This window comes from Cibotium barometz, chromosome 36 (assembly GCF_041138505.1).
Source record: "Cibotium barometz isolate CiBa-2024 chromosome 36, ASM4113850v1, whole genome shotgun sequence".
Taxonomy (NCBI): domain Eukaryota; kingdom Viridiplantae; phylum Streptophyta; class Polypodiopsida; order Cyatheales; family Cibotiaceae; genus Cibotium; species Cibotium barometz.
The window spans coordinates 5,938,369-5,956,003 of record NC_141081.1 but is presented as its reverse complement, the minus strand read 5'-3'; the positions used below and the strand labels follow the sequence as shown (position 1 = coordinate 5,956,003).

At 39.3% G+C, this 17,635-nt stretch overlaps 1 protein-coding gene across 1 annotated transcript in view; it reads left to right on the top strand.

Annotated features, from left to right (window-relative positions):
• Nucleotides 1-16,105: 16,105 nt before the first annotated feature.
• The window catches only part of LOC147617442 (Gut esterase (DUF1350)), a 98,800-nt gene continuing 97,270 nt past the window's right edge, over nt 16,106-17,635 (top strand). Inside the window, exon 1 of the mRNA XM_086775711.1 lies at nt 16,106-16,422. Within this exon, the coding sequence (XP_086631837.1) occupies nt 16,163-16,422 (260 nt within the window). The 5' untranslated portion in view covers nt 16,106-16,162. The remainder of the gene's footprint in view (nt 16,423-17,635) is intronic.

Sequence of the window (17,635 nt, the reverse complement as noted above, 5' to 3'; positions counted from 1 at the left end):
GATTGCCCTATAAAATCATCAGTTTTATCGAGATGTCAAATTCACCTCTAGATTTTGGACATCCTTTGTCTCTTGATTTAGGCATGTCATATTATCTTGAGACTAATAGCTAGACAGAGAGGATCAATTAAGTTATAGACACTCTAAGATCCTTTTATGGGTCATGAGCCAAAGAGATGGTTGAACTATCTTCATCTAGTGGAATTTGCCTATAATGGTTCTCACCATTAAAGTATCGGTATGAGCCCGTTTAAGGCACTATATGGATAAAAATTCCTCACACCCTTAAATTGGTTAGATCCCTTGATCATAGTGGAAGTCTCAAAGTAGATGCTAGATGAGATGAATCATCATATACACTCAATAAAGAAAGATATCAAGGCTGCTCAAGATAGGCATAAGTAATATACCGATCTGAAGAGATCGTCTAGAGAATTTGAAGAAGGCGACATTGTGTTTCTTCAAGTATGACCCAAGAGAAAACCTTACAATTAATAATTTAATGGGAAACTAGTTGGTATAGAACCTTATTCTTTATGCTAGTGAAATTGACCTTGGTGTAGAATTTCAAAATTTATCCTAAGTTGAAACCCGAATCTAGATCTAGTTCATTGATAGGGTGTGGATATTTTGTAGAATTTTTGAATGTATCCTAAGTTGAAACCTTGGTGTAGAATATCAAAATTTATCCTAAGCTAAAACCTTAATCCGGAACTAGTTTATTGACAAGGTTTGCATATTGTGTAAACAATGTACCTCCTTGACCCTCCAACCTAAAGGTTATCAACCTTAGAGTGCCCCAAGATAGATGAGTCACATAAACCTTGAATTATAGAAGATATTGGTGAACCATCTCATTGATTTGCATAGGAAAGCTAACTTAGCAAAGGTTGAGAGAGAAGACAAGAGATTAGTAATTAGTGCTCAAATAAAAATAGAACTAATCTAAGATATTTAGGAGTAGAATTTATGTATAAAAATTTATGCCAATTAAGCCTAGATTAATATCTATGAGAAAGAAGATGGCGTGCATTTATGTACGTCATCTTCTTTCATGTATGTATATTAATCTAGGCTTAATTGGCATAAATTTTTATACATAAATTCTACTCCTAAATATCTATGAGAAAGAAGATGACGTGCATTTATGTACATAAGTATGCACCAAATTGGTGCAATTAAGCCTAAATAAGTGTAGATCTTTTAGTAAACCAAGATGGTGAATTGAGCCTTGAAATTAGAGGGAATTTCAAGAAACTACCCTCTAAAATTTCAGTAAGCCAATAAGTAATTGAATGGGCTAACTTTAGTGAGAGAAATACTTATTCTAGAGAGAGAAAAGATACTAGATGTGTGTAGGGCGATGTCTAACTTAACTAAATTAATAATTTAGAGATGGATGACTCTTATTTAGGAAGTACTTAGAATTATAACCCTTAGAATTATCAGATCAAATGGTTAAATATTTTTAGAAAGAGAATATTTCTCAAGAAATTGTGTCTCTCTCTAGAAAGTATATTATGCTCAAAATCCTTGATGTTAAATTCTCCTTTTTATTTTTATTTTGGGAATAACTTGAGTTAAATCAATGGAAGAAAATGATGAATTAGATCCCATTTAGAGAAATAACAAGACCCTTAGACCAAATTCATAAGTGTAATTTTTCCTCCTTAGTTTGGAGATTTAATCAAAGAAGACCTTGAGGATAAAAGCTTAATCTAGATAAATTTTATGAGAGAGAAAGAGAGGTAGTTAGACCTTATCATCTAGTGGATCTAGATAAGTATTAAGGTCTTAAAGGCCTAAATCCCTAAGTCATAGAATATGTTGAAAGTTTGGAATCCCCTATGGAGACCTAACCATGGTTATGACTTTAGAAATAAGGGATGTAAAGCCATTGTAAATTTTGGAATCCCCTATGGAGACCTAACCATGTTATGACTTTAGAAATAAGGGATGTAAAGCCATTGTAAAGTTTAATCCAATTTGACCTTAGTCTCTCTATGGAGACCTAACCATGGTTATGACTTTAGAAATAAGGGACGCAAAGCCATTATAAAGTTTAATCCAATATTAGCCTTAGTCTCTCTATGGAGACCTAACCATGCTTTTGACTTTAGAAATAAGTGATGTAAAGCCATTATAAAGTTTAATCCAATATTGACCTTAGTCTCTCTACTCTTAAGGATGCTTAAAAAGTTATAAAGACTCTTTGTAAATTCAAGTAATCTCGAAGAACTGGACATTGTTTGTGGAATGGTGGAGACCTCACCTCGACTTTGCCGCATAGATGTTGCCCGAGTGGTGAGTCTCCTCACAAAGATGATTTCCCAAGATCTTGATCCATCTTAATCAGTTGTGGGTGTGCTCTTAATACAGTTAGTGTGATGGAAAAGAGGTGAGTCCAATTCTACTGGGCGGCAAGGCACGTATGGGGACTAGACATGCGCATCAACTTTATGTGGCTCATGTGTGACTGGAGTATTCTTACATTTGGAATGGTATGGGCTCCGTGGATTTTGACACGACTATTGGATTTAGATGCGAGACTTATGGGCTCCTCTAGTCAGCATAGTGGTCTGGGAGAGTGTTTAGGCTCAATAGTGCATAGCTTCTTAGTTTAAGTAACACGTCATGCTATGCAAAGATATTGATGGATTTTATAGTGATATACAATTATTTATGATGATATATTCATAGTATTTTATGATCATATATTCATAGTATTTTCATGATGATGTATTAAGAGTATTTTTATGATAATGTATTGGACATTATTTTTTAATTTTAAGGTAAATCTTTCCGGTTATATTTATATCAAAAATAAATGTTTGTTGTGGAGTGCATGTGTGAGCTCTATTTTCTACTTAACTATGTGTGAGCTCTATTTTCTACTTAGCTATGTGTGAGCTCTATTTTTTGCTTAAGTGCATTTACATAATAAAAAAAGGTTATAGGTGTCTGAGTTCACACCCGCTCCATAGGCTAGTGGAGGGCAGCAAACTAACCCATGGAATTGGATGGGGTTAGGGTGAGTCTATGGAACTAGTCAAAGTTGATAAAGGATTTAAATACTAGAAAGGTTGGCCAAGTGAACCCAAATTACGTGTACTTTCTAAACCTAGAGTCTACACTTCCTTGTAAATTTAGGAAAAATCTAGGAATTAGCTTTAGATCCTAGAGTATTTATCAGAATTAAAGGAGAACTATTCCCTTCAAGGAATTAGATGTTGTGTTGAGCCTAAATTATAGCTGCTTTCTAAACTTGGAGACTAAACTTGATTTTGTAAACTTAGGAAAAATCTGGGAATTAGCTTTAGATCGTAGAGTCTTTAGCAGAATTAAGGCAGAATCATTCCCTTCATAATCGAGGAATCAGATGTTGTGTGTTGAGCCCAGGGGAGCTACTGATGCCTCTTATTTGTAAGAATTATGAAGAGGACATTTTACTTAGAGAAATCATACTCAATTCCTAGTGTAAGGTTTATTCTAGTTAGCCATATTGGGAAAGTTTTTAGATTGGCCGAGTGATAGGATATTGATGTATGGAGGCCCCAAGTGAGTTGCTCTACTCTTAAACTAGTCTTCCATTGTGATTTCTCTTTTAGTAGGGAGTAGGGGTCTCACACATTTAAAATGTATGTGATTAACAGGTCTTAGTACTCTTGGGTAAGTAATTAAGCTTGAATGCTTAGATTGACATAAGCTTAAACACATGGATCAGTTGAAGACCTTAAGTGTTGATTATCTTGTGTGATTAAATCTCAGCCTATTTATGAGGTTGAAACCTCATTTTTTTAAAATGATATTTGCATTGTAGCATCATGTGGGCGCCTGCCATTGATGGGATTGGCATGTTTATTTTCCATTGTTAACTAGCATGTTTAATGTACATGGCCTATGGTTAAGAAGAGGATTTGATTAAGTATCATTTCATTTTATAAAGGTATACAACTTATCTTGTATTCTTGTTGATTAATGTGGTTAGAGCCTCTCATGGATGAGGTTATCTCATAAAGATGGAGATCCTCAAAGAGATTTATTAGTGTAATAATATGGCTTGCCTATTGGTTATAATGTGTTTGGTTTGATAACATGGCTTACCCATTGTAATAATATGGCTTGCCTATTGGTTATAATGTGTTTGTTTTGATAATATGGCTTACCCATTAGCTAAAATGTGTTAAGAGTCATTGGTGTGATTGGTGTGATGGCATGCATGGCTTGCCCATTGGTAACAATGTGTTAAGAGCCATTGGTGAGATGCCATGGCTTATTACCCCATGAGATATAATGTGGTTGAGAGTTGTTGGTGTGATGGCATGGCTTGCCCATTTGGCTACAATGTGTTGAGAATTATTGATTTGATGGCATGTCTTACCTATTAGTTACAATGTGTGAGAACTATTGGTGATGGCATGGCTTGTCTATCAGTGACACGAGAGTCATCAAGGTGATGACATGGCTTGTCCTATTGGTTACAATGTGTTGAGAGCCATTAGTAAGATGACATGGCTTACCCGTAGGATACAATGTGTGAGAGCCATTGGTGTGATGGCATGGCTTGCCTATAAATTACAAATGAATTGAGAGTCATTGGTGTGATGACATGACTTGTCTATGATAGCATGGCTTGCCTATTAGTTACAATGAGTTGAGAGTCATTGGTTTGATAACATAGCTTGTCCATTGGATTAAAAGGGTGTCTTACATTGAATGTACTTAAGAAGATAGCATAAGTTAAATCTCCTTTCTTTAAGAGAAGCTTGTAGATTAGTAGAAGTATGTATGTTAAAAAGTAGGCTCTTATTCTTTGATGTTAGGTTTATGTTTATCAAGTTCTTGAACTCATGTGAATGGAAGATTAGGGATGTCTCTCTCAGCTTCAAAAGTACACTTTTCCTCCATAAAACAATGCTTACAAGACCATTTAGATATGTGATCAAAAGTGGTTTGATGGTAGGTTATTCTCCTCATAGTAGAAACATGTATTCTTAAAACTTTATGGTTAAATTAAGTGACCCTAGAGCAATAAGGGTAAAAGCCTCATATAATGATAAATGGAAATCATGTCGCGATAAAAGAATGGTTTTATTGCTCTCTCATATTGACGGGATCTTGTGTAAGAAGATTCATTCTATACTCTCGATGGGTGTGTGTCCAACAAGCGAGTTCAAGGTTGCCCAGGTCACATCGTCATCCCACCTACCCTAAGATCATGTTGGTTTTTGTGATATAATTTTATAATCAATTTATTTATTAATTAAAACTAGGCGTGATGTCTAAACTTTAGATTTAGGATCTTGACCTAACTTTAACCTGCTAAGATGTTGGATAAATAAGGGAGAGATGTGTATGAATCCGCTAGAGGTTCCATTCCAAGGGAGTGTTGTGTGAGAAGACGATTCCTCATTGATTTGCCTATTATAAATCCGAAACTGGACATGGCTAATCCTTGACAGGCCTAGAGCATTAAGCCGTAAAAAGAGAGGTCTAAACTACCTAAATTGATGTGCGGACCTAAAGGAACTGGTTTAAAGTATTTCATTGTGCATATGATGATGGAAATGAGGATGGTTATGTGGATGATGACTATGATAAGTTTATGCTTTAGATGATTGATTTTAAGTAAACAAGAATTAACAAAAGGTATTATTTTAAAGAGCTCTTTGTGCCTACTTGTTTTCTAGAGGTATGGGTCAAAGTGATGGGTGGGTGAGTACCTGACATCGTATCCATAGCCTGAGTGGTTGGGCGGACAGTGACTAGCCGTATCCATAGTATGAGTGGTTGGGCGGACAGTGACTAGCCGTATCCATAGTATGAGTGGTTGGGCGGACAACGACTAGACCCATGGTTATTAGACATGGCTTAACCAATCGATTCGAGAACATTAGGAAAAGGGAAATTTGGGTAACTCGTTTAAGTTAAGATTCAGAAAAACTTTGGAGGAATCGCGTGCATTTCTCAAGGGAAGGTTTTGTCTAGTTGAGCCTTGAGGAGCCGATGGGATAGCCTATCGTCGTAGGGATAATTCTAGGAGAGGCCCCGAGTAAGTTAATCTACCCTTAGAATAAGCCTATCGTTGTGTATTTAGATGAGAACGACGGGGTAGGCGTCTTGCAGATCACATGCCCTTTGAGTCTCTCTCTTTTTTCAAGTAGCATACAACGATAACATAGTATTAAAACATTGGAAATTGAATAGAAGTAACACACAATGATAACATAATATTCAGATTTTGGAAATTGAATAGAACTGCGAGGCATTAAGTGAAAGAGAGAGAGAGGAGGTGAGGAGGGGAGTGTGTGGCATGGGTGATGAGCTCAAAGATGAGAGGAAACCAATCGAGGCTGAGGGGGATCCGAGGCTAAAATGAAGCTTAGTATTGATTGATTACTTGTGGTAGCGTCAAGTAACTTAGTATTGATGAGTACTTGTGGTAGCATCTAGTGTGCAGGTAATTAATTGCACATTCGTAGGTGTTATTAGAATATGTTTTAATATGCCACATAGTTTCTTCTACATAGTGTGTGTAAGAGAAAAATGATGGTTCTCAATTAAAGAGAGAAAAAAAGAGAGCATTTATTGTATAACTATAGCTTATAAATGTTGTAAGAAGAAAATCTATAGGGTTGGATGACTGTTATGGCTCACCCTAACCCTCCTTGAAACACATCCAAAAAGAGATTACCTGGTGAACCGTAATTGTCGTGAGGATCTTTCCAATGGCCAAGCTCGTAACCCTTGAGGTCTCCAAGCTCTACAACTCCTTTGAGAAGCAATTCCACTGCGTCTTTCGCGAGCGTTGTCACACTGCCGCGTTGCACTACGGGTCCTCGTCCCTCCTCTCACCTCACTTCACTCACACACACTCACTAGCATGCATTAGGGAGATAGATTAGCAAGAGGATTAGCAAGAGCAAGACTCAATTGCACAATGGGAGAGTCTGTTGTATTATGGGAGAAATTCACTTATATACATGGCCATAAGTGTTCACACTCACTTAAACTATGGCCAGCCGAGCACTTTAGGCTCATAAGAGGCCTAAAGCTATTACAATGACTACTCTCATAATATATCCATGAAGTACATCACTTAGGACTTCATCCTAACTTGCTACCACATGCTCTTGAAGCGGGAATTGCTATAAATACTTCGTCACACCATTACGGGCACCCGTCCAAGTTGTAGCTTTGGACACTATTGTTTTATATCTTGAATGTATGACCCTTTGGTGTATCACCATGACTCCTTGATGTAAGATAATGACGGTAGCTCTTGTTATTCCTAGAATTGGATTAACATTACCCCCATCGCGTCCGCATGATTGCGTTGAAGACCTTTGGGTGGGGAGAATGAACAAGCTTTGTCGATGGCTTTGATGTTGAATGATGTTCAATGGTCTTTGTTCCTCCGGAAGGAATAAGGAAAGCTAGTTAATAAATGAAGAGGTTAGTGGTGTATTGGGAATTTCTAACGGAGTGGGGGTTTTTGCAAATGATTGCATTTTTTATATTTGTGTGAGCCCCTTTTTTTGGCTCACTTTGTTTTTGGCAATCATCGGCAAGGTTACATGTGATTTTTGTTAGTGGGGACACTAAGAGATATTAATAATGGGAGAGAAGAGAGAGAAGGATCCGGAGGAACGTAGACTTAATCATCAGAACGAGATGGTGATTCTTAGTTCCTCATTTGATTCATTGAAGCGACATTCATCATTTGAAGAAATTGGCTTGTGATGATGTCCCTTTGTGTGGCAGGATTCTTGTCAAATGTTGTTGAGTAGGACCTGATCATCCTGTCTTCTTCTGCCCATGTTCTTTTTATGTTTTTATACATATTTAAGTGCTCTTATGAAGTAGATATACATGAACTACAAGAATTGAGTCATATAGACTCATATTGAACTGTTATGTATTGAAGTAGCCACTTGTTGTTTGGTGAGGATTGAAAGAATTACGTCGACTTGCGAGGCTAACATAGATATCTTCACTAAGGATTGAAGATCATTGATTTGTGAAGATGGTGGCATCGTTTGGAGAGGTTTCTAATTTGAAGGAAATTTCCAAGTGATGGGTTATACCATTGACCAGGATTTCGCCCACCATGGCCCCCCCATCCAGAGATGTACCTATAAGTTATTGATGGTGAGGCTTTGGTGCAAATGTTATCCAGTGCATGAGTATGGATATGTACTCATGGAGTAGCTGCTACATTAATTTAGCCAAAAGAATAGTAAGCAATAAGCTTAACAAATATATAGTGGCTATTGTGTGATATGGCTTAAATCGTGAAAGTGCTGGTTCTTAAGCCGTGAGATGGAACTCCTTGAATTGTAATTACGTGAGATGGAATTCCGTAAATTTGTAGATTTTGATCCTCTTTTTTTTTAAAAAAATGGGTCATCTATGTCATGAGGGGTGACAAGAGCATCGTTATTCTGTTATTGATGTGCTCCTAAGTCTCCATATTGCTTCTTGAATTTGTTGCTGAAATGATGTCGAGGCAGAAGGGAAGACTTCTGATTGTTTGCTTGAACAGACAAGCTCTTGTGTTGGTGTTGAATGCACGAGAGTGGTTGAGTGATTTGCTTGTTGTTTCTTGGGCCTCCATTCTTGTTGAACTATAGTTGAAGTTGTTGGGGTTGAAGTTGGAGGTGAGGTTTTCTTCACACTGTTAGATTTTGGCAACCATATGATGGAATTACCATCATAGTATCCTTGTTGTTGAAGTACATGCACAGGCACCCATATTTGACGAACACTGTAATTTGGTGGCCGATGTGCTTGGTGTTGAGGATTTTGTCTTTGTGCAATCTTAAAGGGACTTTGTTATGTGCTTGGGGACCCAAGATTTGGTGTTTCTTTGGTAGTACCCTTGTGCTTGCAGCAGTGTTTTTAGTACCCACACTTGTTGCATTGGTGGAGTTCTTTGAGGAACTTGCATAGGCTTTTGTGGACGGTGTTGTGTAGTACTTTTCTTTTTCCTTGGCTTTCGAGTGCTACGTCGAGGAAGAGGTTTTGACTGTCGAGGCACCCAAATTTGATTGGCACCTTCATAGTAGCCTTGAGCTACAAGTAGCTGCTTCTCCACCCATATTTTGATACTATTAAGATACCTTGATTGTGGTTGTCGTAGCGGAGTTTTCATTTGGGTTGATGTGGAAGGTTTGGGACCCTCCTTGACTTTGGTTAGCGCTGAGGCTGCGGGTTTGAGACTCATGGGCATTGTTGATGAATGATGAGGTTAGAGTCTCTTATGGAGTGGCTATCGATGACGAGGCCTTTGAGCATGTGGTTGTCTCCTTTGGTGAGGTTTGTCGATGAAGATGCATAGGCTACGAGTTCTTTCCTTTGAGTTCCTTATTAGAGATAGATGGTTTGGCTGTGGGAACTTCTTCAGGAATAGATGTTGATTGCGAGGTTTTGGCATTGAATATTCGATGGTGAGGATGGGGTTGAAGGAGTAGAGGCTTTATCAGAGTTGGTTGTTGACGCAGATGGTAGGTCCTTATGTAGAGATGCTTTTGTGGAAGAGGCTTGTATCCGTTTGCATTCAGCATCATATCCATTAAAGTTGGATCCTCTTCCTCGCAGTATGGTATTGTCAACTTTTTGTCGTTGACCATCATGTGATGACTCTATTGCTAGCAAAGCAAGTGGTGCTTAGGCAGCAACAGTCCATTTATGCCCTAAGATTAAATCTACTTCCAACACATACTCAACCACAAAAAACTTGCAAGTGAGGGGGTTAGTTTCAATATACATTGTATGTTCAAAGTACCCCAGACATGGCATGTTCAAGTCTTTTGTAAAGATAATCCTTTCAGGATGTGCCGTGAGTGTTGGTTGACCTAACAAATCCCATAGCTCGAGGGTCATGAGATTGTGTTCTCGTGTTGGATAAAGTTGTGCTTGAGCTGCGGTGATTTTATTTGCAATTTCCAATCCAACAAAAATCCTAGGGATCTTTTCAGTAAGATATGCTGGAAGTTCCAGCTCTTGCAAGGTTTCTTTCTCCCGTAATAGCAATTGTACATTGCTTGCAGGAGTGTTCAAAGTGATTGTTTGCATGGATTCATCTAGTGAATACAACGATTCACTTATCCAAGGTCCACCAAAGATGACATCATACTTAGGGATTCTAGGGTAACATGGAATGTAAATTCCATATTGCCATCGATTGTCTGAGTAGTGTATCTAAAGTAACCTGGAACTTCAATGTTTTGTCCATTCGCTCCTCGTGTAAGACTATTGCTTGCAGGGATGAGTTTAGGTTGTCCTAATGACACCCAAGTGTCTATTGTCACGATGTTATGACTAGCTCGAGGGCAAATCAATGCGCGTTTGTGTTGAACATCATTGCTTGTAGGAAAATCCAACCATAGCATGATAGAATCTTCCAAGGGAACCATGGGTGTTTCGGTTATTGTTTCAGCTTCAGATCCTGTTTCTATTTCATATTCCCATTCACTTTCATCCTTTGTTTGGGTTTCCGCTTTTTCAAGAGTACCCAATGTGTACACTAGCATACTTGGCCCTCTGACAATTCTTAATGAGGGCTGTTGGAAACTTGTGAATCCTCACAGTCCTGTTTTATGTAGTTCGTTATGTCTTTGTATAACTCAGGTTGAGCCATTAAAGGTGCAAGTGCTGATGTGATTTTGGCTTTATTATGAGAGAAGAGCATTCGTCCGAATGAGGTTTTGAGAGACTGTTTTAATCTTGTAAGGGAATTATCGAATTCCTCATGTGTTTTCTCAAGCCTATAGTTTGTACAGTCTATTTTAAATGACTCTTCTGTAGAGAGTATGTAGAGAGTATGTCTTCCTCTTGAAAGGGAAAGCGGGCTTTGTATCTTGGTTGCTGTTTTAGGATTGGCATTATGAGGCTCAATCACAACCGGTGACCTTGTAAGACATCCAACCAAGCTAAGCATGCTCTCCTAAGCTTGCTTTTTGCGTTCCGCATATGTCATGTGATTATCATTATCCATTTGGGGTGGTTGGGTGGGTTCTAGTTTCTTGATTGGTCTATGTGGTGCAGTAAGCGAAGAGTAAGAACTTGTTTCATCCTCACTTAGCGATGTACTAGAACTTGCTTCATTCTCTGAATTTCTTTGGTTTGTCAGCTTTTCATTATGTTTACCCATGGGACGAGATTGAATTTTCTTTTAGGTTTTTGTATCCTGTGTCACACGTCGTATGGGCGTTGTGGTTTATGTTGTGTCTTTTGAGGTGGATGCTTCTGCATCATGTATAGCTTTTGGCTCTTTTGTGTTTATGTCCCCTTTTGGTTTTATGGCCTCTACAAACTCCTTTTCCTTGTCTTTTAATTCGGCCTTGGTTTCGATAGTTTTTTGTCCCTTGTCTTTCTTTGGTTTAGAAGGTTTTGTTTTCTCTTTTAGGTTTTGTTTTAAAGCATGTTCTTCTACCCATGTGTTGAGGTGTTGTTCTTTACATTCTTTTTTACTGTTTCTCGTGCCTTGGCTTGTAAGCGTGTAAGCACATTTAAGGGCACTGTGGACAATTGCCCGTTTTGTACACTTAAGATGTTAAGAGTTGTATTTTGTGAGACAAGTTGCATTGAAGCAACTCGTCTTGGGCAATCTTGGAACATGTGATCAATGCCACATCATTCACACATTGGTCGGTCACAAGGTGTTAGTGACTATGGGCATGGAAGTATTCCAAACTGTGCAGTCTGCCACCTTGTGAGGTCCACGACAATAGAAACACTGAAGTGTTCGATTAACTGTCTCCTAAGCAGTTTCTACCCTTTGGATTGTTTCTATTTGGTGCACACAGGAGATGGAGATTTTGAGTCCATTGTGGATGAACCGGGACACCTTTTAGTATCATGGTTAAGGGTTTTACAATATATGCAGTATAGAAGGACAGGTGCCTTGTATGCACAATGAGGATTGGGATGGTCATAGTGATGGCACTCAACACAAGGTATTTCGCTCCTCACTTTTAGAGGCATTAAGGATGTCTAGTTTTGAAGGTTTTCATCCTCTCTTAGATATGTTTGTTGTAAGGTTTTAAGCAAGGGTGCATAAAATTCGGGGAATGTCAATTTCGAGATCGATCTTTCTTTTGCCATTGCTTCACTTGGTTTAGATGAGAAACACCTCGTAGCATGATCATCTTCTAGAATGTTGTCATCTAAACGTATTGCTTCTTTGCAACATTGATCGAATGTTTCCAAATTGGATACAATGATCAAGTTGTGCAAGCTGTTATTCTTTAAGTCCATCATGAAACATCTCCTCAATTGAATATCGTTTAATTTTTCCCACAACTCACAATGTGAGTCCAAGAGTTTTATCCTAAGGATAAAATCTTCAATGGATTCATTTGGTTGACGCTCAATTGAATAGAGTTCTGTTGTTGCACTCCACCGATCACCTTGTTTGAAAAAGCCATGTATAAAGGCTGATTTCAAGGTTTTGAAGTTGGTCTTGATCGTTGGCATCAATGCGATGAACCATTGACTAGCTTTTCCCTCTAAGCATAAGTTCAACGCATGTACCTTAGTGGAGCAGTTGGGATTTCCAAAGGCTTCACATCTATTCAAACATTTGAATGAATTGAACAGGGTCTATTGTTCCGTCATATTTTTCCATAATTTTGGAAATCTGTACGGTCGTATTTCTATATGAGTCACCGAGGCCGTATGTGAGTGCTCTTGTTTTGGGAGAGACTCAGTGAGTCCTTGGGCCACCGAGGCCGTATGTGAGTGCTCTTGTTTTGGGAGAGACTCAGTGAGTCCTTGGGCCACCCCCCTTCCTAGAATAGTCAGTATGTCCAAGGTGTGGGCATCCAGGAAAGGGTTGGTACTTATAGGACTTGCGGGAATGTTAGGCAAGGGACCAAAGCTCGGTGGGATCAAAGTCATAGGGGGTGTGAAACCTGATGACACACTTGTTATAGGCATGGCCAATGGCATGGGGAGGTGAATTGGCGGCATAGAAGATCTCAATGGCTCGAAGATGACAGCCATTGGGTTCAGTCCTTGTGTGATCCATGGCACTCCCTCTATCGTGGCCATGTCGGAGTGCCTAAATGTTCCTTAATGAGCAATTACAGATTTTTTGGGTTTTTTAAAAAAAAAAGACTATTTTACACCAGAATGCTGGAGGAAGCATTTGGCTTATGATTTAACTAAGGAGAGATTCGTTGTAAACAACAGCTGGCGGGGGAGTCGTCGAGGGACGTCGCTCGTGGGGGCAAAGCCTGCCGAGGTCTTCACCAACCTCGGTATGGTTAAAATGTGAAATGTATTAAGGTAGTTAAAAAACGAGTGTACCAAAAATAAGATCAAGATAGAATTCTTAGGACCAGTCCAAGTAGTTTATTTTCAGTTTATTTGTCTAAGCAGTTTATTCTGATAACGCTAGATGGCTGGAGAGAGAAGTAGCTATTGAGGAATGCTGGGTGGCTCTCTTGAAGATGGGTAGTGAAAAAGGAATAGTCTGCCTCCTGTAGAATTCTTTATTGCCTTTTGGCCATCCTTAAAGGATATAGTTGGGGAAGTTTGTAAAAAGGCTTTTAACTCTGGCACTCTAGATAAAGATTTCAAGGAGGGACTTGTGAAGATACTTAAGCAAATTGCTTGTAGCAGATTTGGTCATTGGAGACCCATTATCCTTTTATCTATCATCTACAAAATCCTTGCTAAGGTTATTGCCCTCAATATCACTCATGTTCTACAAGAGGTCATGTCTAAGAAATAGTATGGATTTATCAAGGTTAGATTAATAATATACATGCAGCTATGCTGGGAAGAGATGTGCCTCTCAAAACTCATCAAAAATGTGTCACGTTGTAGCTGGACTTGGAAAAAGCCTATGATAGAGTGCACTAGTCCTTTGTGGCAAGAGCAATGGAGAAGCTTGGTTTTGGGTCAAAGAAGGCCACTTGCATCTACACTCTTACCTAGGGAGGCTAGTCTAATGTCCTGTTGAATGGGAGAGTGGTTGGAGGGTTTGAAATTAATAGGTTTGTGAGGCAAGGTTGTCCTCTTGCCCCCCTTTTGTTCGCTATTTCTTCTCATCCTTTGATAGTGGGCTTGGAAGATGCTTGCATAAAAGGGAGATAAATTGGATTGAAGCTGATAAACAATGAGCAACTGATTATCTAATGCTTTGGTGATGATTCATTGTTGTTTCTGAAAGCTGATAATAACAATATGAGGCAGGCTTTGTCCATCATACAAGAGTTTGTAGAAGCTTATGGTTCTAGGTGTAATATTCAGAAATCCAAAATCATAAGCCTCACTGAGGACAATGATTTTGAACTTGAGAGGTGGGGATGTGAGGTAGTAAAAGGAGAGGGAAAATTGCTAGACACTTGGGAATTCCATTTGGGGTTAATGTCACAAACAAGCAATTGACTGATTGGGCCTTAGATATGTTCATTGGGAAGCTAAAGTAGTGGGAGGGGGTCAGAATCCCTTTTCATGATATAATTGCAATATGTAACACTGTGCTGAATGCTTATGTAATGTTTTTGTGTCCTGTGCTAGAATTTGGAAAATGTCATTGGAAGAAAATAGCGGGTCCTATAAGAGACTTTCTGTGGAGGAATGGTAAAACTAATAAGAGGGTCCCAGCGTGGCTTGCCTAGGATAAGCTGTGTGTACCCAAGAGTGAAGGGGGAATAGGTATTTTGCACTTACTAACTCAAACTTTAGCAAGGATTTCCCTGCTTCTTCCCAAATGTTTGCATCAAGAAGAAACATGGATAGTGATGGTAAGAGAGCTTGTGGAGGTGTCCTTGGTTCAGTCAAAAGGCACTTGGCAGGGCTTGGGATGGAAGGACAAACTATTTTCCTATGCTCCCTTCAGAGTCATGGATTCCCCCTTGTGCAAGATGTTGTGAGCAACAAATGGAAAGATGCTTTGAGTCTAATGACAACAAGGGGCTAAGGAGATTGGCGGATTGCTCGGATTGGGCTTCTGTGGGATGGAAAGAACTGGAGCAATTGGAGCTAGAATTTGACTTGTCTGCTAGGGAAAGAGATGTAATGAGGCAAGTGTTGGTGCATATTCGATGGGGTGGTTATCTACTGCATATGATGAGTCTTGCCCTAGAGGAGCATGAGAGGATGGTAAACATGCATTGGAATTAAATTATATATAAAAAAACTTTACTAGTAGATTTTGCCCCAGATGTAAATCTACATTGGAGGATGGTAAACATGCATTTTGGGATTGTCCAACCATCAGAGGAGCATGGGGTAAAATTGGCAAGTGGATTGAACATTGTCTAGGGATTCAGGGGGGGTATTGGGGAGATTGGATCTTGGGGAAATGGACACCTAATGATGGGGCTATAGACACTTTGTTTAGCATTATCAAAGCTTGTTACTTGTGGGAAATTTAGATTACTAGGAATTGCATTGTGTTTTAGAATGGATCTTCTATTAGTTTGGATGTGACCGAATTGATGCATAAGAGCGTATATATGTGCTGGTCTATTGTCTTTGTATATATGTGCTGGTCGATTGTCTGTGTGAGCAAACGGGATAAAGATGGGATGGGTCAACTTATTCAGAGGTTGCAAAATGGCATCACTTGATTTTTCTATCTCTTTGGGGGATTTTCATGCATACTCGGGAAACATAACACATGATTGACATGATGCAGGTTGGTATTGGTGCCCAAATAATAGGTTAAATTTGGTCCTGAAACTAGAAGAAGATGGTATCTCAAAGAGAAGTAAGTGGACTGCACTTTTGTAGCATTCATAGAGAACCCTGTTGGGGCAAGGCCTACAATCAAAATCTGATCCAAGAAGGGTGATGTGCTGGAAAAGCAGACTCCTAGAGGATGTACTACTGAAGCCATGATGGAAGCTTGCATTCAACGGGATACCATACGTCTTGGGGGCAGTCTAGTTTTGTATTGGAGGAAGACAGATGGAACTTGCTATGTAAACTTTTGAATGAAAACAAGTAAGGTGTATGATTATGAAGTAGAGGACTCAAGTTGGTCTTTTCTATTATCTGGATCTGGATATTAAAAACTGATTTGAAGTAATATATATATATTTAGTATTGGTTCAAAAAAAAGAATTCTTAGGACCAAAACTTAATTTACTTCTATTAATGTGATGATGATGTCCAATGGGAAGCCTTAGCTGTGTCTCGAAGAATGACGACTCACCACCACCATCCACAGCTGCTTCTGTATTCTTCTTGTTCAAACCCAGCGTGGATCTCATCCGCCAACCAGCGTCATCATTTCTGGCGACCTTGGCGGCCTCATGTCGCCCCCTCAACAATCTCTTTCTCATCATCATCATCATCATCATCATCATCATCGGCCAAGCCTCGCCTTGTCTTGGCCTCTCTCAACAGCGTGGATGACTCCACAAAGGATCGAAGTATCCAGCTATACGGCCAAATCGAAAGGTATTTCATGAAAGCTTCTGAAAACGTTTTTGGGCGAGTCTTATATAAAATGTTGGGTGATTGGATTGAGCTTTCTGAAGGTAAAAGGCTTTCATGCAAGGTTCAAATGAAGTGTGATGGGTTAGTAGGTGATTTAGTTGGGGGTCCTTTTGATGAATTGAAATGTATTCCAGTATGGCGTGTGGACACTATTTGGCTTCGTGCTGGGTAGCTGGGGTTGTGATTCCCGTAGGTTTGGAAAGGACATTTCAGTAAAATTCCGAGTCAACATTCTGTGAGGACTATTTGTACATGGAAGATAAAAACTCAGACAAATTACCAGCAAGCATTAGCTCGGTTGGATAGGGTTTTTGTAACATAGCATGATGTCGCATGTTTGGACCTTGCTGGTCACTTGGCGTGGTATATGTATATGTGTGTGTGTGTAGCCCATATGTCTCAAGCTATGGAGATGTTATGGAGGACAAAAACTGCTGTGAAAGCATTGAGACTGATGAAGATGGAAATGGTGTGCTCTCCTAGGATGCATGGTGGACTTAATGTCCTCAATATAAGATATCATGTACTTGCAAGGAAGGCGACTATGCTGCACACTTTTTTCCGCCAACAACAGCCATGGACTTGTATGCTAGCATCCATGTGTGTCAACATGAGGACTTGTGCTTATGGTCATTGGATTACTGATCATTGGGAGGTTGTCATTGGGAGATTTGTAGGGAAGATACCTGGCTGTCTTTTCTCTACTGCTCTGATACTTGACTGGAAACAAGCACTTTCTAAGGTCAAATGGGCTCATGATAATTGCTCGGGGACAAACTCAATGAGGAAAGAAAGTATTCATTGGAGTGCCATCTTTGACATTCCACTCGCTTTACAGGAACCTGTTCGGGCATACAATCTCATGAAATTGGGAATTAGATACATACATGATGTGGTAGATGATCAGGGCTATGTCTTATCTTTTCCTCAGGCCACTGCTTCCTATGCATTGGGAATGCATCATAGGTCTATATGGAAGAAAATTGCTGATTTATTACATCCTTTTCTACCTGTTCCTCCTGTGGGGCTGACACAGACAGGCTTACGGATTGGCAATTGCAACCCTTTGCTACATCTCTGTGGCATATAAGGAAGCCCCTCTCATGGTGGTGGCGGAAGAATCTCGGGATGTTATGGAAGTGTAAAATGCCATTGAAACAAAGACTTTTTCTTT